This window comes from Colletotrichum destructivum, chromosome 4, assembly GCF_034447905.1.
Source record: "Colletotrichum destructivum chromosome 4, complete sequence".
Taxonomy (NCBI): domain Eukaryota; kingdom Fungi; phylum Ascomycota; class Sordariomycetes; order Glomerellales; family Glomerellaceae; genus Colletotrichum; species Colletotrichum destructivum.
Window position 1 is genome coordinate 2,561,356 of NC_085899.1, and position 19,325 is coordinate 2,580,680.

At 56.6% G+C, this 19,325-nt stretch overlaps 5 protein-coding genes across 5 annotated transcripts; 3 read left to right on the top strand and 2 right to left on the bottom strand.

The window, feature by feature from the left end:
• Positions 1 to 1,035: 1,035 nt before the first annotated feature.
• Positions 1,036 to 6,563, top strand: CDEST_06673 (Putative serine/threonine-protein kinase, active). Its single transcript, XM_062922832.1, has 3 exons — positions 1,036 to 3,080; positions 3,137 to 3,378; positions 3,438 to 6,563. Exons 2-3 carry the CDS (start codon positions 3,205 to 3,207, stop codon positions 5,622 to 5,624), a joined length of 2,361 nt encoding a protein of 786 aa, XP_062778883.1. The 5' UTR covers positions 1,036 to 3,080; positions 3,137 to 3,204; the 3' UTR covers positions 5,625 to 6,563.
• Positions 1,050 to 1,835, top strand: CDEST_06674 (uncharacterized protein; the record flags this gene model as incomplete). The annotated part of the gene is made up of 2 exons (XM_062922833.1): positions 1,050 to 1,352; positions 1,402 to 1,835. The coding sequence occupies exons 1-2, from the start codon at positions 1,055 to 1,057 to the stop codon at positions 1,833 to 1,835; spliced, it is 732 nt and encodes a 243-aa protein (XP_062778884.1). The 5' UTR covers positions 1,050 to 1,054.
• A 3,225-nt stretch (positions 6,564 to 9,788) lies between the features above and the next one.
• On the top strand, positions 9,789 to 12,837 carry CDEST_06675 (Putative Heat shock protein 70 family). The gene is made up of 5 exons (XM_062922834.1): positions 9,789 to 10,531; positions 10,725 to 11,324; positions 11,382 to 11,633; positions 11,687 to 12,215; positions 12,292 to 12,837. The coding sequence occupies exons 1-5, from the start codon at positions 10,332 to 10,334 to the stop codon at positions 12,622 to 12,624; spliced, it is 1,914 nt and encodes a 637-aa protein (XP_062778885.1). The 5' UTR covers positions 9,789 to 10,331; the 3' UTR covers positions 12,625 to 12,837.
• A 686-nt stretch (positions 12,838 to 13,523) lies between these two features.
• Positions 13,524 to 16,960, bottom strand: CDEST_06676 (uncharacterized protein). The gene has a single exon (XM_062922835.1). The coding sequence runs from the start codon at positions 15,363 to 15,365 to the stop codon at positions 14,583 to 14,585; it is 783 nt and encodes a 260-aa protein (XP_062778886.1). The 5' UTR covers positions 15,366 to 16,960; the 3' UTR covers positions 13,524 to 14,582.
• A 538-nt stretch (positions 16,961 to 17,498) lies between these two features.
• On the bottom strand, positions 17,499 to 19,240 carry CDEST_06677 (uncharacterized protein; the record flags this gene model as incomplete). Its single annotated transcript, XM_062922836.1, has 3 exons — positions 17,499 to 17,965; positions 18,078 to 18,287; positions 18,397 to 19,240. The coding sequence occupies 3 exons, from the start codon at positions 19,238 to 19,240 to the stop codon at positions 17,499 to 17,501; spliced, it is 1,521 nt and encodes a 506-aa protein (XP_062778887.1).
• Between the last annotated feature and the right edge of the window lie 85 nt (positions 19,241 to 19,325).

The following is a 19,325-nucleotide window of genomic DNA, read 5'->3' on the forward strand; positions in this document are numbered from 1 at the left end:
CGCGTCCTTGCTGTACGGTGTACCTCTCGGCCTGAGATGTTATTGTTCTGGCATGGTCTATATCTCTGCTGACAGCGAGTACTCCGTACATCATCCCAGCGTGCTATTGTTTGCCTGTTCGGTTGTTGTGCTGGCATATCAAAACACCAACGCACAACATGCACATTGCTTGCTGCGCTGCACTGCGCCGAGGTGCGCACATATTCTTGCTGCACGCGCCGAGCGCCGAGGTTCTTCTCCAACCCCCAAACTTCTGTGCTGGTCCCAGTCGAACCGGCGGGCGTTTTGTCCAACGGCGCCGACAGCCTATCCCCCCCTGTTTGTACCATGCCCTCTTCAACTGGCAGTCTGGCCTGAGGCTTTAGCGACACTGTATCAGAGCATGCCTCAGGACGTGCCATTCCTGGCGGTATCGCTGAAAGTATCTACGGACTGACCCTGATGATACTGACGGTATTGGTGTTTGGTGCCGCCACCGGCTTACATGTGCAGAAGTCGCTTCGCGCCGCGTAGAGTTATTCTAAGCTTTCGCTGCGGATGCTGGTGTCGCTGTCGCTGCCACGGGTCGTAGCAATCTGCAGCATGTCCCATGTCCAGAGCTACCTCGTCGTCACGTATCCCGTGGGCAACTGACTTGAAGCGGATCGTACCATGCTCCATTGGGCAACGAGCTCTTGCGTTTCTGGGCCATCACTGCCGACCGCCCCAGCGAGAGGTGCTCAGTCGGGTCATGCCAGTTCACCAAGCATCGCCGCTGCCCCATCAACTTGTGCCCCGTCCGTCTGGATTGGATTGGGTTCGGGGGATTCTGGAGGAGACCTGCGCGGTGTGCATGCGCGACCCCTCGTCTTCCCGTCCAACCGGTCAACGTCGCCTGTCAGTCAAGTCAGCACAGGCAGGGAGAAAGCAAAAAACATAGAGATGGAAAAACAAGAGACGGGGGTGTGAGCCAGCGGGCGGGACTTGATAGGAGGGAACAGACATATTAGACAGGTCGTGGCCCGTGAGGGAGGTCGAACCATCGACACTCGCAACAGACACAATTGTCATTCGAATGAAGCAATCTTTCACAGGGATCCGAGCGACACCTGAGCCAACCGACGTACACCACCAAACCACCACCTCGAACCAGATCAGACACGACGCACACATCACACATCACCCACACCAGATACCAGACATCCGGGCTGAAAGGAACGGAAAAGAAGAAAGTCTACGAGAAACCCTTGCCGCGCACTTGCACCAACGTCCGAACATATCTTATCATACCAAACTCGACCCTGCAGCCCACCACAATCATCCATCTTTCCCCCCTTCCTCACCGGCTCGTCCTGCATCCTCTACCAAGGCAGGTAGGTACTTCCTCATTTCCTCAGTCTGTCTCTGTTTCTTTCCCAAAAGGCACTTGGCACGACTCCCCCCCGGTACAAGGGCACGCACACGCTTCTTCTTCTTCCCCTACCTACCTAATCCTCCCCGGGCAAGACAAGGCACTCAGTCTGTCCCACCCTCACACTCACAGCCTGGCCCTGGTCTTCTCCCCCTACCTCACCTACCTGCTTGTTTGGCTCAGGTCCCAGACGTCTCCTCCCAAGAGCACCTGCACCCCCCTTCTTCCTTTCCGCACCCCTCCGGCGCAAATTGGACAGCCAGAGCAAAAGGAGCAAAAGGGCAAGGGGCAACTCGAGAAACAGAGAGGGAAGAAAAAAAAGGCACGACCCCCTCCGGAGTCATTAGCGAGATTGGGCCCCTATCGCTGTGCTTTTCCTCTCTCACACCCCCCAGATTCATTCATTCATGCTAAGAACGGGCTCCCGGCCACCTTGACGGCATAGTGGCCGGCTCATCGCTCCATTTTTCCATCTCCTCCTGGTTACTTCAATCAATTTCACTCTGCACTGCTTTTTGCACTGCTTTTTTGGCCCTGGCCCGGGTTACGCAGCACTGTACCCGCGGGAGTACCTGTTCCTCTCTCTCCGTCCCAGGCTTGCTGGCTCCATCGCCCTCGTCCTCGCCCATCCCGACGCGCGGGTCCACGGTGAATCACTCTGCTGGATCGTGTGGGTTTCTTCCCTCTATCCTCTCACTTTCACAGCTCAGGCTCTCGCGCACACCCGCCTGCACCTCTCCGTCCCTCGACCCTCGTCACCCCCGTTCATTCCTGCTCTCCCTTTCCCTCGCCTCGCCTGCTCATCCCCTCCCCCCTCCTTCCCAGATTCCCAGATTCCCTGACCCCTTCCGCTCTCGTCCGTTTCTTCGTCCCTCATTTTTTAACACTCATGTGCGTCGCAGTCGCAGTTCTTCCGCCCAGCAGCAGATTAGCTCTTCGTCAAGCAAAGCATCGATCAACTGCCGCCGGGCCTGCGATTGTACTGCAGTTCCATGCAGATATCTTGACCACGCACCCGAGCACACACATCACAGACGGAGACGGACGCACATTTCCAACTCAGATATATCGCCCCGTGCCTTGATGCTCACACAACTCTCGCCCCCTCGTCTCCGCCGCCGACCTTGACACGCACAATTCGACGCGCTTCCCAAAGAGACCAAACCAACAAAACCTGGTCTGCCGTCGCCCAACCCCCCCCGTCCACTTCCCAGGGTCGCTTCCTCATCATCGCAATCTCGACCCACGCACCCGAGAACATCGTGTACCCTCTGGATATCCACGTCTGAGGATCCATCCCCGATCGACTGGTTCTAGCTCCATTCCCACCCCCTGGACCCTTACCTGGCCCTTTTAATAATATCGACCACCTCCTGGCCTTCGCCTGTTCCCCTCGCCGTCTCCTCTTCTTCATCTGGTTTCGCTCTCTTAGTCCATCCCAGCACACTCTTTCAAGTCTTTTTCCTATTTCCAACATCAACTGTTCCGACCCAATACAAGCGACAACACACGCACCCCAATTTCCTTGCTTCAACTTTCAACAACTCTTCACACCACCACCACCACCACTACCACTGGTACCACAACTGCAGGCACGACACGGATAACTCTCCATCCACTACCGGTCTGAATGCCACAGATTTCGCAAGCGGCTCTTGCAAAGAGCTCCTCCTAGTTCGGCACAGCATTGGTACGGTCCAGGCTCACACGCCTGAAAAGCGGCCTTGACCAGCTGACCCGCCCCAGAAATACCGTCATCACGAGGATCTTGACTGGAATCAACGATCACCTCAACCCCCCAAAATCACACAAAAATGACGGTCGCACACGATTTGACCCATAGAGGGGCAACGTCCCACCCTGCCAGCAATATGGCTCTCGAAGACAGGTTCGAGGTGCTCAAGGAGATTGGAGATGGTAGCTTCGGCAGCGTCGTCCTTGCCCGAGTCCGTAGTGCAGGTGCTAGCGTGGCTCGCCGCGGCACGGTGGTAAGTTCCTGCAGATCGTTCCCGCTCCGTCACACCAGCTCACAATGTGCGTCTCCTAGGTCGCCATCAAAACCATGAAGAAGACGTTCGAGTCCTTCACCCCGTGCTTGGAACTTCGCGAGGTCGTCTTCCTGAAGACCCTTCCCAACCACGTCCACCTCGTCCCCGCCCTCGATATTTTCCTTGACCCTTACAGCAAGAAGCTTCATATCGCCATGGAATACATGGAGGGTAACCTGTACCAATTGATGAAGGCCCGGGACCACAAGTGTCTGGACAACGCCAGCGTCAAGAGCATTCTTTTCCAGATCATGCAGGGTCTCGAGCACATCCACGCTCACCACTTTTTCCATCGCGACATCAAGCCCGAGAACATCCTCGTCTCCACCTCTGCCCACCAGGACGCCGTCACGTCGTTCCGCAGGTACTCGGCTCTTGTCACCCCTCCCTCCACGCCCCCGAGCTATACCGTCAAGATTGCCGACTTTGGCCTCGCTCGCGAAACACACTCCAAGCTGCCCTACACAACATACGTTTCGACGAGATGGTACCGTGCACCCGAGGTGCTTCTCCGTGCAGGCGAATATTCGGCCCCAGTCGATATATGGGCGGTTGGTGCCATGGCGGTCGAGATCGCCACCCTCAAGCCACTCTTCCCCGGCGGAAACGAGGTCGACCAAGTTTGGAGAGTATGCGAAATCATGGGAAGCCCTGGAAACTGGTACAACAAGTCGGGTGCCCGCGTGGGCGGCGGCGAATGGAAGGATGGCACCAGGCTGGCCGGCAAGCTCGGGTTCTCATTCCCCAAGATGGCGCCCCATGCAATGGATACGATTTTGCAACAGCCACAGTGGCCCGCTGCGTTGAGCCACTTCGTTACGTGGTGCCTTATGTGGGACCCCAAGACTCGCCCGACCTCAACACAGGCGATTGCTCACGAGTACTTCGCCGACGCTGTTGATCCCCTGAGGCCCAAGTCTTCTGCTTCGAGAATTCTGGGTCGCAAGCAGTCCGATCTTGGCCGTGGCAGCAATTCCAACTCTTCTACCCCCACGTCTTCCAAACCGTCTTGGTTCAGAAAATCTCTTATCGGTCGCTCGGAAAGCGCCGAGGTTGCCATGCCCCAATCGATCTCCAAGGAATCGACCCCGAGACCATCCCCCGTTCCCTCGCAGACGACAAATGAGGTCCCCGTTGCCAAGACCCGTCCTGCGCAGTCGAAACGCACGACTTGGACAAACGGCCCGTCAAACGTCGCCCCTATGCCGATACTCCCCACCATCCGTCCCATCTCCCCTCTATCTGATGCTGTTACCGCCGAGGCCAGAAACGGCGTCACCTACAACGATTCGTACGCCAACGGTCGGCACCGCAACGTTCAGATTGACGAGAAGAAGAAGATTGGCAGGCAACTGTCGGTTGCATCGAGCACGAACAACTACGCCGAGATTCACCGCCAGCAGGCCGAGAGGGCACTCAATGGCAATGGCGGCCTTGCATCGCCGCCCAACGGTCACAAGGAAAGCTTCTTTTCACACCTTCGCAAACGCGCCCGTCGCTTTTCGGGCAGGCACCAGGCCCCTATGTCACCCAACTCGGATGACGTTGAGGCTCAGGCAGGTTGCGGCCCATGGAACAGCAACAGATCCTCCATGGTGATCGAGAACGCGCCTACACCCCCGCCGAAGCCTACTGAGATCTACGAACCGCTTGACAAGGCCTTGCGAGACGTTCAGCAGACCCAAGACCATGCTCCTGTCCCTCCCGCGCACCTCATCAACCCCAGCAGCGCTCTAAAGAGACACCACTCCCTGCCGCAACACCAGCCGCGATCTGTTGACAACCTAATGGTGGCTGCAAGAGGCACCGGACCGGTTTCGGGCCGAACCCGTCGTCAGGGTGTCCAGCACTACGACGCCCCGGACGAAGAGGACGAACTGCTCGACGAGGCTCTCAACTCGACTCACCACGCCATGAACCGCATGGAGAAGGATGGGAAGCCCGGCCTGCGTCAATCTGCCAGCAACGTCGCCATGGCGAACCCGTATCCGACCCCGTCTCCTTCAGCCAACGGTAACTCGGTACTTTTCGGCGACAACCACGAAGCCGTCACGCCCAAGCCTCTGAACCTTCAGAAGTCTCACGGCACTGAGAACCAGTACAAGTGGCCCACGCCTCCGTACGAGGAGAGCGAATGGGCTGCTTCGGCCTCTGCCAGCATTTGGGCGGCCAGCAACCGGTTTTGAGGCGGCGCTCTAGAGGCTGTGCAGATTTCACCGCAGAAGTTTCTTGTGTATTCACATGCATGGACCTGGTGTTTTTGGCGTTTACCGGTGTACCGACGTCACCGAGCAGATGGAGGCGATTTTAAATCCGGATATCGGTTCTCTTTTTTGCCCATGTCCTGGGGGAACAGGGTGGCATTTCGATCATTCCACGATATCTTCGATACCACAGGGCGGCTCGCTTTTCCGTCATTGCGCATATATTTATTTCCTTCTTTTTTATCGACTCATCTGTTTCGAAATACCCGACATTATAGACTGGAAGGGATGCTCAAGGTGTCCTACCAAAGCCAATATTTCTTTTGTTTCTTGGGGCTCACGCGGGCAAGGAGTGGCAGTCCCAATCTGGAAGAAGAACACGGTTCACAAGGGATTGGGGGAAAAAGATAAGGGGTCAAACATGGTCACACAATTCTGTACAAGGAAGGACAAGGGCACAAGATTTTCTAGATTCTCTGCGGGCTGGACACGTCAGACGACTCAGGGAAAGCCATGTTGTGGCCGACAGATGCCCAAACGGATAGTTTGTCATATATGGACCGCGGAAAACACAAATGGCATACATATGGGCGACCCTATCGAAGCTACTCGGCAAGGGCTGAGAGTCCCGCGCCTGCACATGTGCGCAGTCGCGTGGAAACTATCATTTTAACTAGCTGGTTTGGAGAAATGAGGTGGGATAAAAGCAAATAAGTCAGGATGGGGGGGATTGGAGGAACTGTACGTAGGCGGACGAACTTTGGAGTCCTGCTATCACCACCATACTACATACATAATAATAGGTGTGTATCCTAGAGATGCACACCGTTTACGAACCATCCGCTTCTGCTTTCTGGGGGAAACTTTACATCTGGTAGCAAAGGAGAGGGGAAGGGTGATTACTTGGAATTGACTCTCGACTCGAATCGACACTTGGGACGGTTTAGACACGCGAGCGGGCGCGGGTGTGGCTTGGACGCCTCTCCCACGGCCCCGGTGGTCCGTTTCCGGCAACGTGGTGGTGATTGGTGAGTGGTGAGTGGTGAATGTGTACCTTGCAGCGCCAGAGAGGCGGAGTTGGGATGTGTGTGGGTGGGCCGGCAAGCGGTTGGCTACGGCGAGTTGACAGGGGGATGTTCGGACGAAACGATATGCTTACAGAATACGGGCAACGACAGACGTTTGGAAATGGGGCGCGATACGTGTGCGGCGGGGAGGTTGCTGCGGTGCCAGTTGGGTACACATGTATGTATAGCTACCTAGGTACAGGCGCAGGCGCAGGTGAGGCGAGCGGAGGGGAGGAGGCGGGATCTGGGCTGCTTTTGCTGCGGCCGGGCTAGGGGGCCGGAAGACGGGGTTCGGGATGGGGAGGGGGGGTTGTGGCGGGAGATGCCCGGGGGTGTTAGGTTGATTGCGAGGCTGTGTGGTTTTTCTTGGGAAGGGGGGCTTGTACGGCTGAAGGGCGTGTCGTATGCTTGCCATTGCTTGGATGATAGCGAGTGAGTCTATAGCCATCTACGAGCCTTGGCTATCTGGGAAGGCGTCCATCCGGGGGAACTCTAGGTATTCAGTCACATCCCGGGGCCTGTTGGGTAAGTGACCCTCGCGAAGGCGATGGAGTCTTGAGCTCTGCTACCGGTTATAAGGGGCAGGTACATGGTTGCATGGGCGTTCGTGGGATTGGCTTGGTTGCATCTTTGGCATCTCGACCAACTTTTGCTTACGCCTAAGAGTCGATGGCAGCACGCACTCGGTCGCAAAAAGGACACGGCGTGTCGTTCGTACTACGGCGAGAATTTTCCTTTCACTCCAACGTAGAACCAATGATCCAGACTCGTTTCGAATTTTTGAGTACCGGGTCTCGAGACCGCACCAAGCCGGGCTGTTTCTTTTCTTCTCTCATGGGTCATCTAACGTTCCGACGGGAGGCGCTCATGCCGCCGGCGACTAGAGCTGTCTCAAGGTGTCTTGGGACCCCGAAGTCGAAGACATCACGAAGATAGTGATCATCATCTACCCGAGAACCACTGCTTCCTTCTTCTAGTCCTCCCGGTACTATCTGTCTTTTCGCTGTGAGTCGCGGGTAGAGCCGCGGTCTCGGCATCTCGGCGAGATTCGTCTCGACTCTCGACGGGGGGAAAACGAAGCAAGTGTCTTGGATGTCTCGGATCGAGGGCAACAATAGAAAGAAAGGAAAAAAGAGGGTTGCGAAGACCGGGGCGGACGGCCGTCTGTATGAACAACGTCGGAGTGTCTTCCGGCCGATCTAGCCCAGCCGCATACGTGCGTGTCCGTGAGCCTATAGATAGCCCAGAATAAAAGTCGCTGAGCGTCATCAGTGTCTGTTGATCCAAAATGCTCATTGCGTAACCAGTCAACGCCAACTCTTTTGAGTCGTCTCCTGAACAAAGAGCACCGGCACAGGGATATTCCATGGCTGCGTTGAGAACTCAACAAACCCCGAGATATCACACACAAGCCGCTTCGAGGCTGAAATGACACTGTGGACGGGAAGAGGTGCCGGGTAGCACAGCGCATTTATCCACTCCAGCAACGGCCCGAAGGTTGCAACAGTTCTCGAGCCGCAACCTTAAGCGTTCGGTGCTTGCAAACGGAGACAGACACGGGATGGAGCCTTTGGGGCTAGACGTGTGTTTTTCAACCCGTCCAAATCTATTCGCCTTGCTCATCGACCTTGGAGACACGAAATTGTGTGCCCGAGGACTGCCGTTCGTGTACTTTCTTCGGGACTGCCACACTCGCCCAGACTTTGAACATTCTGGTTTCTTCAGGCTTGACCAAAACATTGTGTAACGAAGGAGTTGTTCCATGGATGTCTCCACGGCTTGGGCGCCATCCGGCCTCGTCTTCACCTGCCTACGTCCGACCTGACCTTTGCTGGACCGTCGGCGGATTGAGTGTCAGATATCACGTTCTCTCGAGGCCCCATGCGAACTCCACCGTCGTGGACTGCACATTCCGGGCCCTAGGCCAACCTCGCCCGCGGGTCCATGTTCCACCATGCGCCGGCGACACCCTCATCGATGAGCGATTATAGTTTAACGGTTAGAATACCTCGTTGTGGCCTCTCGACCGGCTCCGAGGAGATGGAAGTTCGATTCCTCCTAATCGCAATACCTTTTTGACATTTTCGGTGGTATAGGACATCCGAGGAAGTGAGATTTGGGGGGCGGTTGGTGCTGCTGCTCTCGCTTGGAGGTGGGGTGGTGCTGCCCAAAGTCGAGACACGGAAAAGGTCATTGCACAGACTCCAATGAGATTGTTGTTGAAGAGCCGTTGCCGTAGTCGGGGGGGGGGGGCTCTGCCGCGTCGGCCAGTTGCGTCAGAGAGGAGGGGTTCAGAGGTTGTTGTTGCCCAGTTGTGCCTTGGCAAAGCGCATCTCAACGGTGTGCTCCACAAACGACGTTTACTCGATACGAGAACCGCTCAATGGACCGCAAAATCGACCGATAAATTTCTTAAGCGGGGGGATTTTGCGGTTCTCAGTCCCGTGTCCTCGGCGTTCCTGGCCGAGGCTCGATGGTAGAGAGCTCCACTGTATAACCTCCTCTCTTCGTGCATCTGACGGAAGACAGCATAGGCGCCGAGTGAGGATGGGCCATCACAACGAGTCCTCTCTCTAGATAACGTGCAGCAGACGCTCGTCGTCGCTTACGTCGTTCTTGAGAATAGAGAAGTAAGTGATGGTATTGGTCGATCCTTTTTGGGATGACTGACGAGGCGTGGTACGTCGGCCTCGTTGAAGCGAGACGTGCCAAGAATGCAGGCTCGGGAAGTTCTCCGGCCCTCGGACGAGATGTCAATCCGGGTCACATGACATGGGTCACATCTTCCGAGTTTTGACGGCTTATGTCAGCCTTCCGAAGCACGGTACTTTTGGGACCTGCACACTCGAACACTGGCCCAGCGCCAGTAACAACTGCGGGAGCATGCACCAGCTGGCATTTCTGAAGCAGCCCAAGGACGCGCTTTCAGCCCTTTTGACGGCGCAAATAGGCACATTGGTGGGGCATTGCTCACCTAGTGCTAGTGCTTGATCTCAGCTACATAGGAAAGCCTAAGGGTACAGAGTACCTCGACCTTACTCGACCGGGCCAGCGCTGTCTTTCCCATCCTCATTCCTCCATCGAGACGACCAAGAAACTCGACTAGGCAGCAGGAATACTCAAAGGACAACAGACGTCTGCTCGTGCAAAAGGGCCTCCCAGGTCATCAGACGTGGCTCAAACGCACGCGTATCCGTCAAATCCAAATTTCTGTCGCTTTTTGTCGTCATTGCTAGGGGTCCTCTTCTCTGCTCCTTGGGAGCTACCGCTACCTGACGCTGCACTGTTGAGACTCGTCTAGTCACTTTCCCTCCTTTTCCCCCCTTCCCCCCCAAGCGCGCCCGCCCACCTCAGAGCCGAACCCCTCCTCCACCGTTTCCATCCCCCCCACGATCATGGTCCCGTAGCCTTGCTGTCCTGAGAAGACGATCAACATCCCGACTCTTCATTTTAGCGCACAACTCCCAACGACGTCTAACCGCATTATTTCGTAATCGCTTCTTCTCATTCAGATCCACACCCATAAGCCGCCAGCGAGGGCTTGTCCCGTTCGCTTTGTCTCTTGCCTTCAGACCGCTCCCGCAGATTATGGGTTTGAGCGCGTATACCGGATATTGCCACCATGAGCTTCAACCTCCCGCTTCGGCCGAGTTCCAGCAGTACACGGAACCAGGCCAGCCGGAGCAGCTACTTCACCAACTATACGCCGAATTCCTCCACTGAGGCCATCAATGGTCCTCCCCTCCGGGAACCTGCTCGTGAACTGTTCGGCACCACCGATCGTCTGATTGTCGGCGTAGATTTCGGAACCACGTTCTCAGGGTGAGTCGTATCTCCTCCGTCACCTCACTGAAACTTGAGCATCTTCATGAAGAAGAATCGCTGCTCGAGTATGCGTCGACTATGCATTCAATGCTGCCCCTCATTTCCCGATGCGCCTTGAGCACCTGTCAAAGCACAGACGGCCTCACCATGGCTGTCGTCACTTGGGATGGCATGCTGACAGTCACGTCAGCGTCGCCGCCGTGTACACCTCGACGCCAGACGATGTCGAGATTATCAAGACGTGGCCCGGTGGCAATGGCATCACCTCTGACAAGGTGCCCACCGAAATCAGTTATGATTTTCCTGCAAACGCCGCCGCCGGCGCCGAGCCCACGGTGAAATGGGGCTTCCAGTTCAAGCCCGAAGAGTCGCGCCTTCGTTGCATCAAACTGTTTCTGGACCGCTCACAGAAGCTGCCTTTTTACGTTAGCCCGCTGGAAACGGCGGCTCAGCTGAAACGTTACAACAAGAATGTCCTGGACGCCGTGAGCGACTACCTCACCCAGGTCTACAAGCACACCATGGATACCCTGACCCGAAGATACGGCGAGTCTTTTATGCAGTCCACCAAGGTTGACTTTGTCTTGACCTGTCCGGCCGTGTGGTCCGACGCGGCAAAAAACACAACGCTCCAAGCTGCCGAACGAGCGGGCATGGGGTCCAAATCGGAAATTCAGATGATCAGCGAGCCCGAAGCTGCGGCTGTGTACACGCTGAAGGCAATCCAGCCGAACCACCTCAATGCCGGAGATAACTTCATCGTGTGCGATGCCGGTGGTGGAACTGTCGAGTGAGTTCGAAGCGGCTCTGCAGTCGAGCCCGTGAAGACCGCTAACTGCGACTACAGTCTGATTGCATACAAGATTATATCATTAAAGCCGCTAAAGGTAGAAGAGTCCGCCGTCGGAACCGGTGGTCTCTGCGGCAGTGCATTCCTCAACTACAGATTCGAGGAGCATGTCAGAAACAAGTTGGGCCATAGCCGCTTCGACGAGATGAAGGTCAAGAAAAACAAGACGTGGCAGATGGGCCTGCGATACTTTGAAGAGTTTGTGAAACGCAACTTCAACGAGGACGAGCACCAGGAAGTCAACGTGCCGTAAATCTTTCCCTTCGAGAACTTGGAAAGCGAAACTCTCTAACTGGGCATAGGTTTCCGGGTTTGCCCGACGACGAGGAGGCCGGTCTGGACTGCGGCTTCATGGTCATGTCAGCTGCCGAGATCAAAGAGATATTCCAACCCGTCGTCAAGGAAGTATGCGACCTTGTTCAGGGCCAGGTCACAGGCATCCGGTCCAAGGGCGGTGTCGTCTCGGGCATCGTGCTGGTGGGAGGATTCGGCCAGAGCGACTATCTCTACCGGAAACTCAAGGCCCACTTCACCAGTGCGGCGCCGCCACCGTACACCGAACGACCGACCCACGGCAGCGTGACGGCACTGCAGGATACGAGCTCGATTGAGGTTATGCAGCCGGTGTACGCCTGGACGGCCGTTGTCCGAGGAGCAGTCCTGCGAGGACTGGAGGGTAACATGGTGATATCCCGTAAGGCGAGGTACCACTATGGCACTTCGTACGCAACGGTGTACGATGAAGAAAAACACTCGGTCAGCGAGCGATACTGGTCGCCACTATGGGAGCGATGGATGGTGTCGGACCGTATGCAGTGGCACATTGCAAAGGTGAGTTGGTGCTGGTGGGGGGGTCCTCTATTCTCAGTCGATTTGTGAGGACAAAAGCTGACCGCTCTGTCATCAGGGAGAGGCAATATCACCCTTGTCGCCTATCGCCTTCCACTACACCCGAAATTTCAGGCCCGGGCAGTCATTACTGGTGACGGACGACCTGATCGCGTGCGAAGCGGACGATCCACCGTCGGCGTACACGCGCGACCTCATTCACGTGTGCACATTAACTACCGATCTCAACGCGGTGCCTAGGAGTCTGTTCACGCGGCTGACGACGACACGTGGTGTGGAATTCGACAACCTCGACTTTACGCTCGAGATGATTGTCGACAGCGCTGGCCTGGGTTTCGAGTTGAAGGTGGACGGCGTGCGGTACGGACGCGTCGATGCCGAGTTCCATTGAGAAGCGACCGGGCGTAACCCTCGGAAGAGGAACTGGCGGGGTATAATGGAACAGGGAGGGAAGACAGCGGAGGAGGTCTACTGCACGGAAGGACTTTTGGGTGCGGAGACATCGCAGGAGGCACTCGCCCGCTTCTTCACCTAGGAAACTCTCGTCATATATAGTTCGTAAAGAACACACATGCTGCATAGGTCGCCAAGCGAAAAGCATATTGAGCCACAAAAGTTGACGCGTCCGTACGCATGCGTGGTGAGGCATGGCTGTTCGAGTCGAGGTTGGCAGATGTACTGATTGGGCTTGGTTCCAGACAAGCCCGTACGTAACTCTAACATGCCGGTTTCTCCTGGGAAACGGTACAAGGTGAGGCACACATGTTCGCCCGACATACACAGATAGGGTGGAAGGTCTTCGACCGTCGTCCAAGGCGTGCATATTCCAGGGCCTCACGGGACCTTTTTTCTTTTTCTCGTACAACAACTTGCTCCAACTGCAGCGATCCCGGCGATGCCGAGGCGTACGTCGCCATACGAGCCTCGGGCTGAGTCGTGAAATTTCGCCTTGCGGGCCAAGTGAGGCTGTGTAAAAAGCAGACTGAAGGTGACATGGAGGTGGTTGGTGAGAGGCGTGCGTGTTTCGGAGGGGGTTCGCCACGCCACACACAGCCCTATTTTGGGGAGAGCCCCATTGGCGGGTGTCGAATCCGGGAATGGATGTGGTTGCGTCCGTCATTGGCTCGACGGGTTTAATGAGGCGACGAGGGAAGGGAGGCAGGGCTGGCTGGTCGGACGGCTGGCCCGACGAGATTTGAGATACACGACGGGATGTGGGAGACATCATGCCTAGACGTCTGCCTTTTCATTTGCCAAACCGGCCTTTTCTCTACATCTCTGTCTCTCTATACATTTGGATGGGTCGGCTACTCGGTGAGAAGCTTGAGAAGGCATGTTGATAAAAGTACTGAGTAGAAATACAAGCATGCCATGTAAGGTCTAGTTGCCCAACTCTGTCCGGAGCCCGCTTACCCGCTGTTGGCCACCTAGGTACGCTGGCAGGGAGTGGGGAGGATTTCTTTTCTTTTCTTTTCTTATTGAGGCAGAAGACATGGATCGAAACCAGAAAGAGCAGTCCCTGCAGTGGAAAAGGGGGCCGATGAGGTGAGCGCCTGACTGGCAGTCTGACAGGTCGTAGCTGCCCGAGGGCCTCCGTCCAAGTACACCCATCATTATGAACATACCTCTGACCCAAACTATCAGACAGACCCATCCTTCAACACCTGTGCAGAATCAAGCCCTCAGGTCCTGGGAGTAAACCGGGAGAGGTGTGTAACAAAATATTCCAAGGAAGAACACCCGAAGAAAGTGAGTCAAAATCATCAACCTTCAAGCGCCAGACACCGTGGACACACAGGAAGAGGGGATGAAGCCTCACAGAATGTCAACAGGCGTCCGCCTTGTCCGATTGCCTCCCCTCCTATCTGCCACCTCAGTCGGTCTGCCAGGCAGCCTAACACCTAAGTGTGCCTCGTCTCTGTAGGTGGCCTCAAGCCTCGCACATGTCCTCGGGCTCCGGGTATACAAGACAGGGATGACCAATCTAGGTTACAGACCGACCGACGTACGGGTCCCTGCAGTACACTGCCTCCTTCGAGGTGAGCCTGCGCGGATTCCCGACAATATGGGTACTAGTAAACCTTATTAACAGAAGGGTAAATCAGATGAACGTTCGTTCGCCGCCGTCCGTGAAAAGCCTGAAAGGCAAATCGGGAAACTTGCAGCCCCCGCCCCCCACTGCATGATCGACCATGCCGCTTCTCGGCCCGCTCCGATATCAAAAGGCATTTGTTACCCACTTGTCCAGAATTATCGACTGCACTGCACTCGCAGCATGCAAGGGCAGACAAGTCGACGACAACAGCGTCCAAAAAGAACAAAAAACCATTCATCACCTTCAACCCCCCTTCAAGAACGACGCTCCCTAGGCCGTCGTCTACCGCCCCCCGTCACGACGATTGCTGCCTCACGGCTGGCTGGCCTCCAACCCGCCGGGTGCAGAACCCCCGACGTTCGGGGACCCTCACTGGCTCCTCTAGCTAGCTCAAACGCCTGGCGCGATATCTTTCCGACCCTGTACACATGGTCGAGGTAGTGGAAGTCGGGTCGCCTGTGCTCGAAATGATCACCGTCCATGATGTGGCCCGCGATGTGTTCCATGCGTTGGGTGAAGTTCAGCCCAGCGTCGGAGCAACGTTGGGTGCTGAAGACGATATCGTCGCAAAACCAGCAAATGCATTCCGTGGGGAACATGCGTTGCAGATGCTCGTCCTCGGCATGTCTAATCCAGGCACCGACGTCGTCAAGTCGAAACTGCTGCTGACAACCGGTCCAAGGTTGAAATTCGCAATGCAGCATGCGTCTGCTTGGCAGAGGAGCGGTCTGTTGCTGCTGGACACCTCGGTGGAATGTGCTGAGTGCAGTGTGCGTTGACGGAGGTGGAGTATCAGAGTACGTTTGAGGCATACGATACTCGTCGTACGAGAAGCCGGTGACTGGCGTGTGGGTGTAGTACCTCTGGCTGCCACTGCCGGAGCTATGTCCGGATGCTTGCGAAGCAGAAGACGAAGCCGCGTAGGAATGGATGCTGGAAGCGTATCGGGGAGCAGAGCCATCGACGTCTCGCTGAGCATACCCGGCCGAAGAATACGAATAGTACGAATACTCGGACCCGGAGTCGTTGAAGGACATGGCGGGCAAGTCGCAGTCGGAACTTCAAAGAGGGTCGATGATCGGGGGACGCAAACCCCTGTGAAAGCAAGCCTGACTAGCCCGAACAAAAGAAGACAGGAGAACGAGGGAAGCTTGCTGGCCGTTGCCAGACGGACGTAGGTCAACGGAAGAGACCCAGCTCGAGATTCCGAAGTCGAGAATCGATGCACAACATAAAGATGAAGAGAACCGATGATTGAGTTGTAGGAGTGGGGACGCTCGGGTTGCTCACAAGAGGGGCAACACTGGCCGGTTGGTATTCGCCAGTAGCTCCTGCAGGTCAGTGCCTGCACTTGGACAAAAGAAGAACGATACCGCCCAACAATGACAGGATTGCAAGTGCCGAGGTTGCAGTCCCTGCAAATCGACAAGAATTTGAAGCGGTTGGAGAGATCCAAAGGTGGAGGAAAGACAAACTCGCTTTCTCTGCTTGTGTCTTCGAGGATCGGGGACACCTCTCTGTCTTTTAAGGATAATGGCGTCCCCCCCGCCAACTACACCATGAAGGCTGGCACACCCCATGCAGCTTGCGGCCGGCGGCGCGCGTCCGAGACGGATAGTTACAGCTAACCACACCGACTACAAGCCAGGCAATGAGCTCCTCCAGCCAGTCTGATATTACCAATCAACCTCCGAAGCGATGCACAAGCATGTCAAGCGATGCTCCGAGCGGTCTGTTGAATTACTATCATCTCCTCGGAAGAAGGAGCTCGGCTCGTTCAAGAACGCTTCCCCGACGTTGTGTTCCGCCGCATGAGATCGACGATCTCGTGAGGAATTGCATTGAGCCGGAGTTCGTGTCCGATCAGCTGCGCCGGTGGCATCTTTGACGCTATGGAGATGGCACAACTCAGAAACAATAGCTCTTGCTCCTGAAGATCAGTGCTGTGCAGTCTCGGGTCGTATCGACTTTGTTCAGTATTGGACGAGAAGCCCATCTCCTTTTCGCCGACGGCTATCTGTTCGTTCTGGACAGATGGCGATAGTCACCCACTATGCGCTGTCCACGTGTATGGCAGCGGCACTAGCATTGAGAAGGGAGCAGGGCCCTGCAGGCAAGGGGGCCAGTGTAAGCGAGTGTTCTGCGGCGTGCTGCAGTACCACTGTTGACTTGCTGGGACAAGCTTCAACGGCGACTTCTGTACTCAAGCCGGAGGGCTTGGATTGATTCGCAAAAAGGGGCAACAAGTCTGTTCTCGCAGCAGTCGACATAGACAACGGTTATCTGAGAGATGACACATTGCTTGTTCCATACACATTGTCTGGATGTTCCCTGTCCGAGGACTGGATTGATGCATCAGTCATGGTATGCAGATCAGACTGCATTGGCCCTACAGTACGACACAGAAGCAAGGGCGAGAGATATGCAGCACAGCAGATGGGTGTCAGGTGCCAGCGCAGGACCAGTGGGGCTTCCCGTTGACCTGGTACGACTGAGAATCAACATGGAGAGGTTCAGCAGAGCCTCACCCTTCCTATTACCCCACCTTGACGGATGGGCAGAGGGGATCAGATTGAGCCGAAGGATGATGTGAAGGTAGTGGGGGGAAGGGGAAAGAAGGGAAAGAGATCAACCCCGCTCGGATGGGAGGGGGGGTGGGTGGTTGCGTGTCTCTTGGGTCAAATCGCAGGGAACCGAGTCTTTCGATTGGCCGGCATGCGGTATCGCCGGGAGTTGTGCCGCTTCTCTACGACGGGGAATCTCTGGTTCGAGACGGGAGCCGTTCATGATAGAACGAGATACGAAGGACCGCTGCGATCCTTCGGCTTAGCCCGTCTTCTCTTGCGTGCGGGAAGGATGGAAGTGGCGGTGATGTCTGCAAGCGCTCCATGTGGACGGGCCGGCGGCGACAGCCGCCGATAGAGGGGAGAGCGAGCAGTGGTAGGTGACGAGGCTGTCGTCAATGTGCAGTTTTCACATGTGTTTGGCGTCTAGATGTTGGTTATACGTCATGAAGGAAATTGTTTGAGCCACATATGCAGAATTTTCAAAAGACCCAGGTCGCGTCTGCCTACGAGATGAAAAGAGAGAACATGTGCATGTGTGTGTGTGTGTGTGTGAGGGAGGGAGAGAGAGAGACAGAAAAGGACTTGATATCATGAGATCGGTTTTTATTCGGGACTACATAATACCCTAGCCTTAGCAATGACATTCTGATACTGCATGTGCCCGCCGCTCTCGTCGCCGCGCTTGATGACGCCGGGGAAGGTGACGCAGGCGATGTCGCGGCGCGCCAGCTCGTCCTCGTCCTCGCCGCCAATGTCCTCCATGGTGGCCGGGTCGAAACGGGTGCGCTGGTGGGGCACGATGGCCGGGACAAAGACGCGGAAGACGGCCTTTTGCACGGCGAGCTGGCGGGCGAGGTCGGCGGCGGAGGCGACGAGGGCGCGGAGGGCGGCGTCGCGGGCTTCCGTGGCGGGGGGAGCGTCCGAGACGAGGGCGTCGAGGACGCGGTTGACGCGGGCGACGACGCAGTCCGTCGCCGCCGACGTCTCGGCCCGCATCTTAGCCTCGGCCTCGCGGTGGAGGAGGGCGAGCGTCGTCGAGCGCCAGTTGTTGATGGCCTCGGGGGAGTCCACTGTCCGAGGTCAGTCATCGCGTTTCTCAAGTCTGTCAAAAGCAAAACATGCAAAAGTATGCTTTACTGGAAGAAAAGAAGAAGAAGAAAAAAAAGATCGAGGAAAACGAACCGTAGCTGGAGAGGGTCTGTTCCACTGCTTTGAGCTGTTCGGCCTGCTCTCTCGGCAACCCAAAAAAGTACGAGTCAAAGATAGTCTCGACGAGCACGCACGAGACGACGGACTGTAGCATGTGGACCTTGGCCGAGGGCTCGAGGTCGGCGTACATGGGCACCAGCCGGCCAAGCTCCTCGCGGATATCTTCGCCCGCAGCAGCGATGTCTGGTTCATTCCACAGTCAGCTCTCTAGAGTTCCGTGACCCTCCACCCAACTGCCCCTCACGTACGGCATGGAACCGTCGAAGTCCGGTTGGTCGGGAAATGGACATACCCAGCTTGGCCTTTCGAAAGTTGACAATGACCCAGTTCTGCAACCCGTTGCTCAGCCGCATCATGCCGTCGCAAAAGACCTCGTCCGATGTCTGCCCGCTGGTGCGAGTGCTCGTGCTGACAAACTCCTTGAGCCCGCGGACCTGGGCCCGCAGCTCGGTGGCCTCGCGGCGGAGGGCGTCGCGGTCAACGTCGCGGGCCTCGGCCTCCTGGCGGAGCAGCCGCAGATCGGCGTCGGCGCGAAGGAACTGCTGGTTCAGGTCGCTGTGCTTGGCCTGCCAGAAGACGGCCGTCTCGCTCTCGTTCTGCGAGAGCTTGTCGAGCTCGCGCGTGAACTCGCGCTCCATGATCTCGAGCTCCCGCTCCAGGTGCGCTATCCGAGCGTCCTTGTCCTTGCTGGTGCTGCTGGTGCTGCTGGCGCTGCTGTTGGATATGTTGCCAACGGCGGCGGAGGTGCCACCGGAGGCCTCCCTCTGCCTCGAGTCCTTGTCTTTGACATCTTTGCTACTGCTGGACGGCACCGAGGCCGGGTCTTCGGGGTTAGGACTCGCGGAGGAGCTCGCGGGGGCGTGGTGGGCGCGGGGAGGCGGGGCGATGATGTTCGCGGCGCTGCCGGTGCGCGGGTTCGATGTGTGGAGGACGTGGGTGCTGGAGCCGCCTTGCGATGACGACTTATTCGACGAAGAACCGGCGTTGTTGCCGCCACCGCCACCGCCACTAATGTTGTCCTTACTGCCAACACTGCCGCCGCCGCTGCTGCTGTTGGTGCCGCCGCCGGGGATGAAGGAGCGGCGCTTCTCCGTCGATGTCGTGGACATGCGACCGAGCTTCTTATCTTTCGTCATGGGGACCGCGGGGAAGGACGAGCGTGGGCCGGCTGTCTTGGTACTGCATGTTGGGGAGGTAAAAGATGCGATCGGGCGTGGAGGA

What these genes read in the sequence shown, in the direction of transcription:
- CDEST_06673 (XM_062922832.1), top strand. Translation starts at nt 3,205, where the DNA reads ATGACGGTCGCACACGATTTGACCCATAGAGGGGCAACGTCCCACCCT. An exon ending in TGGCTCGCCGCGGCACGGTG is followed by an intron (nt 3,379 to 3,437) that starts GTAAGTTCCTGC and finishes TGCGTCTCCTAG; the next exon opens with GTCGCCATCAAAACCATGAA.
- CDEST_06675 (XM_062922834.1), top strand. Translation starts at nt 10,332, where the DNA reads ATGAGCTTCAACCTCCCGCTTCGGCCGAGTTCCAGCAGTACACGGAAC. An exon ending in TTCGGAACCACGTTCTCAGG is followed by an intron (nt 10,532 to 10,724) that starts GTGAGTCGTATC and finishes CAGTCACGTCAG; the next exon opens with CGTCGCCGCCGTGTACACCT. An exon ending in TGCAGTGGCACATTGCAAAG is followed by an intron (nt 12,216 to 12,291) that starts GTGAGTTGGTGC and finishes CTCTGTCATCAG; the next exon opens with GGAGAGGCAATATCACCCTT.
- CDEST_06676 (XM_062922835.1), bottom strand. Translation starts at nt 15,365, where the DNA reads ATGTCCTTCAACGACTCCGGGTCCGAGTATTCGTACTATTCGTATTCT.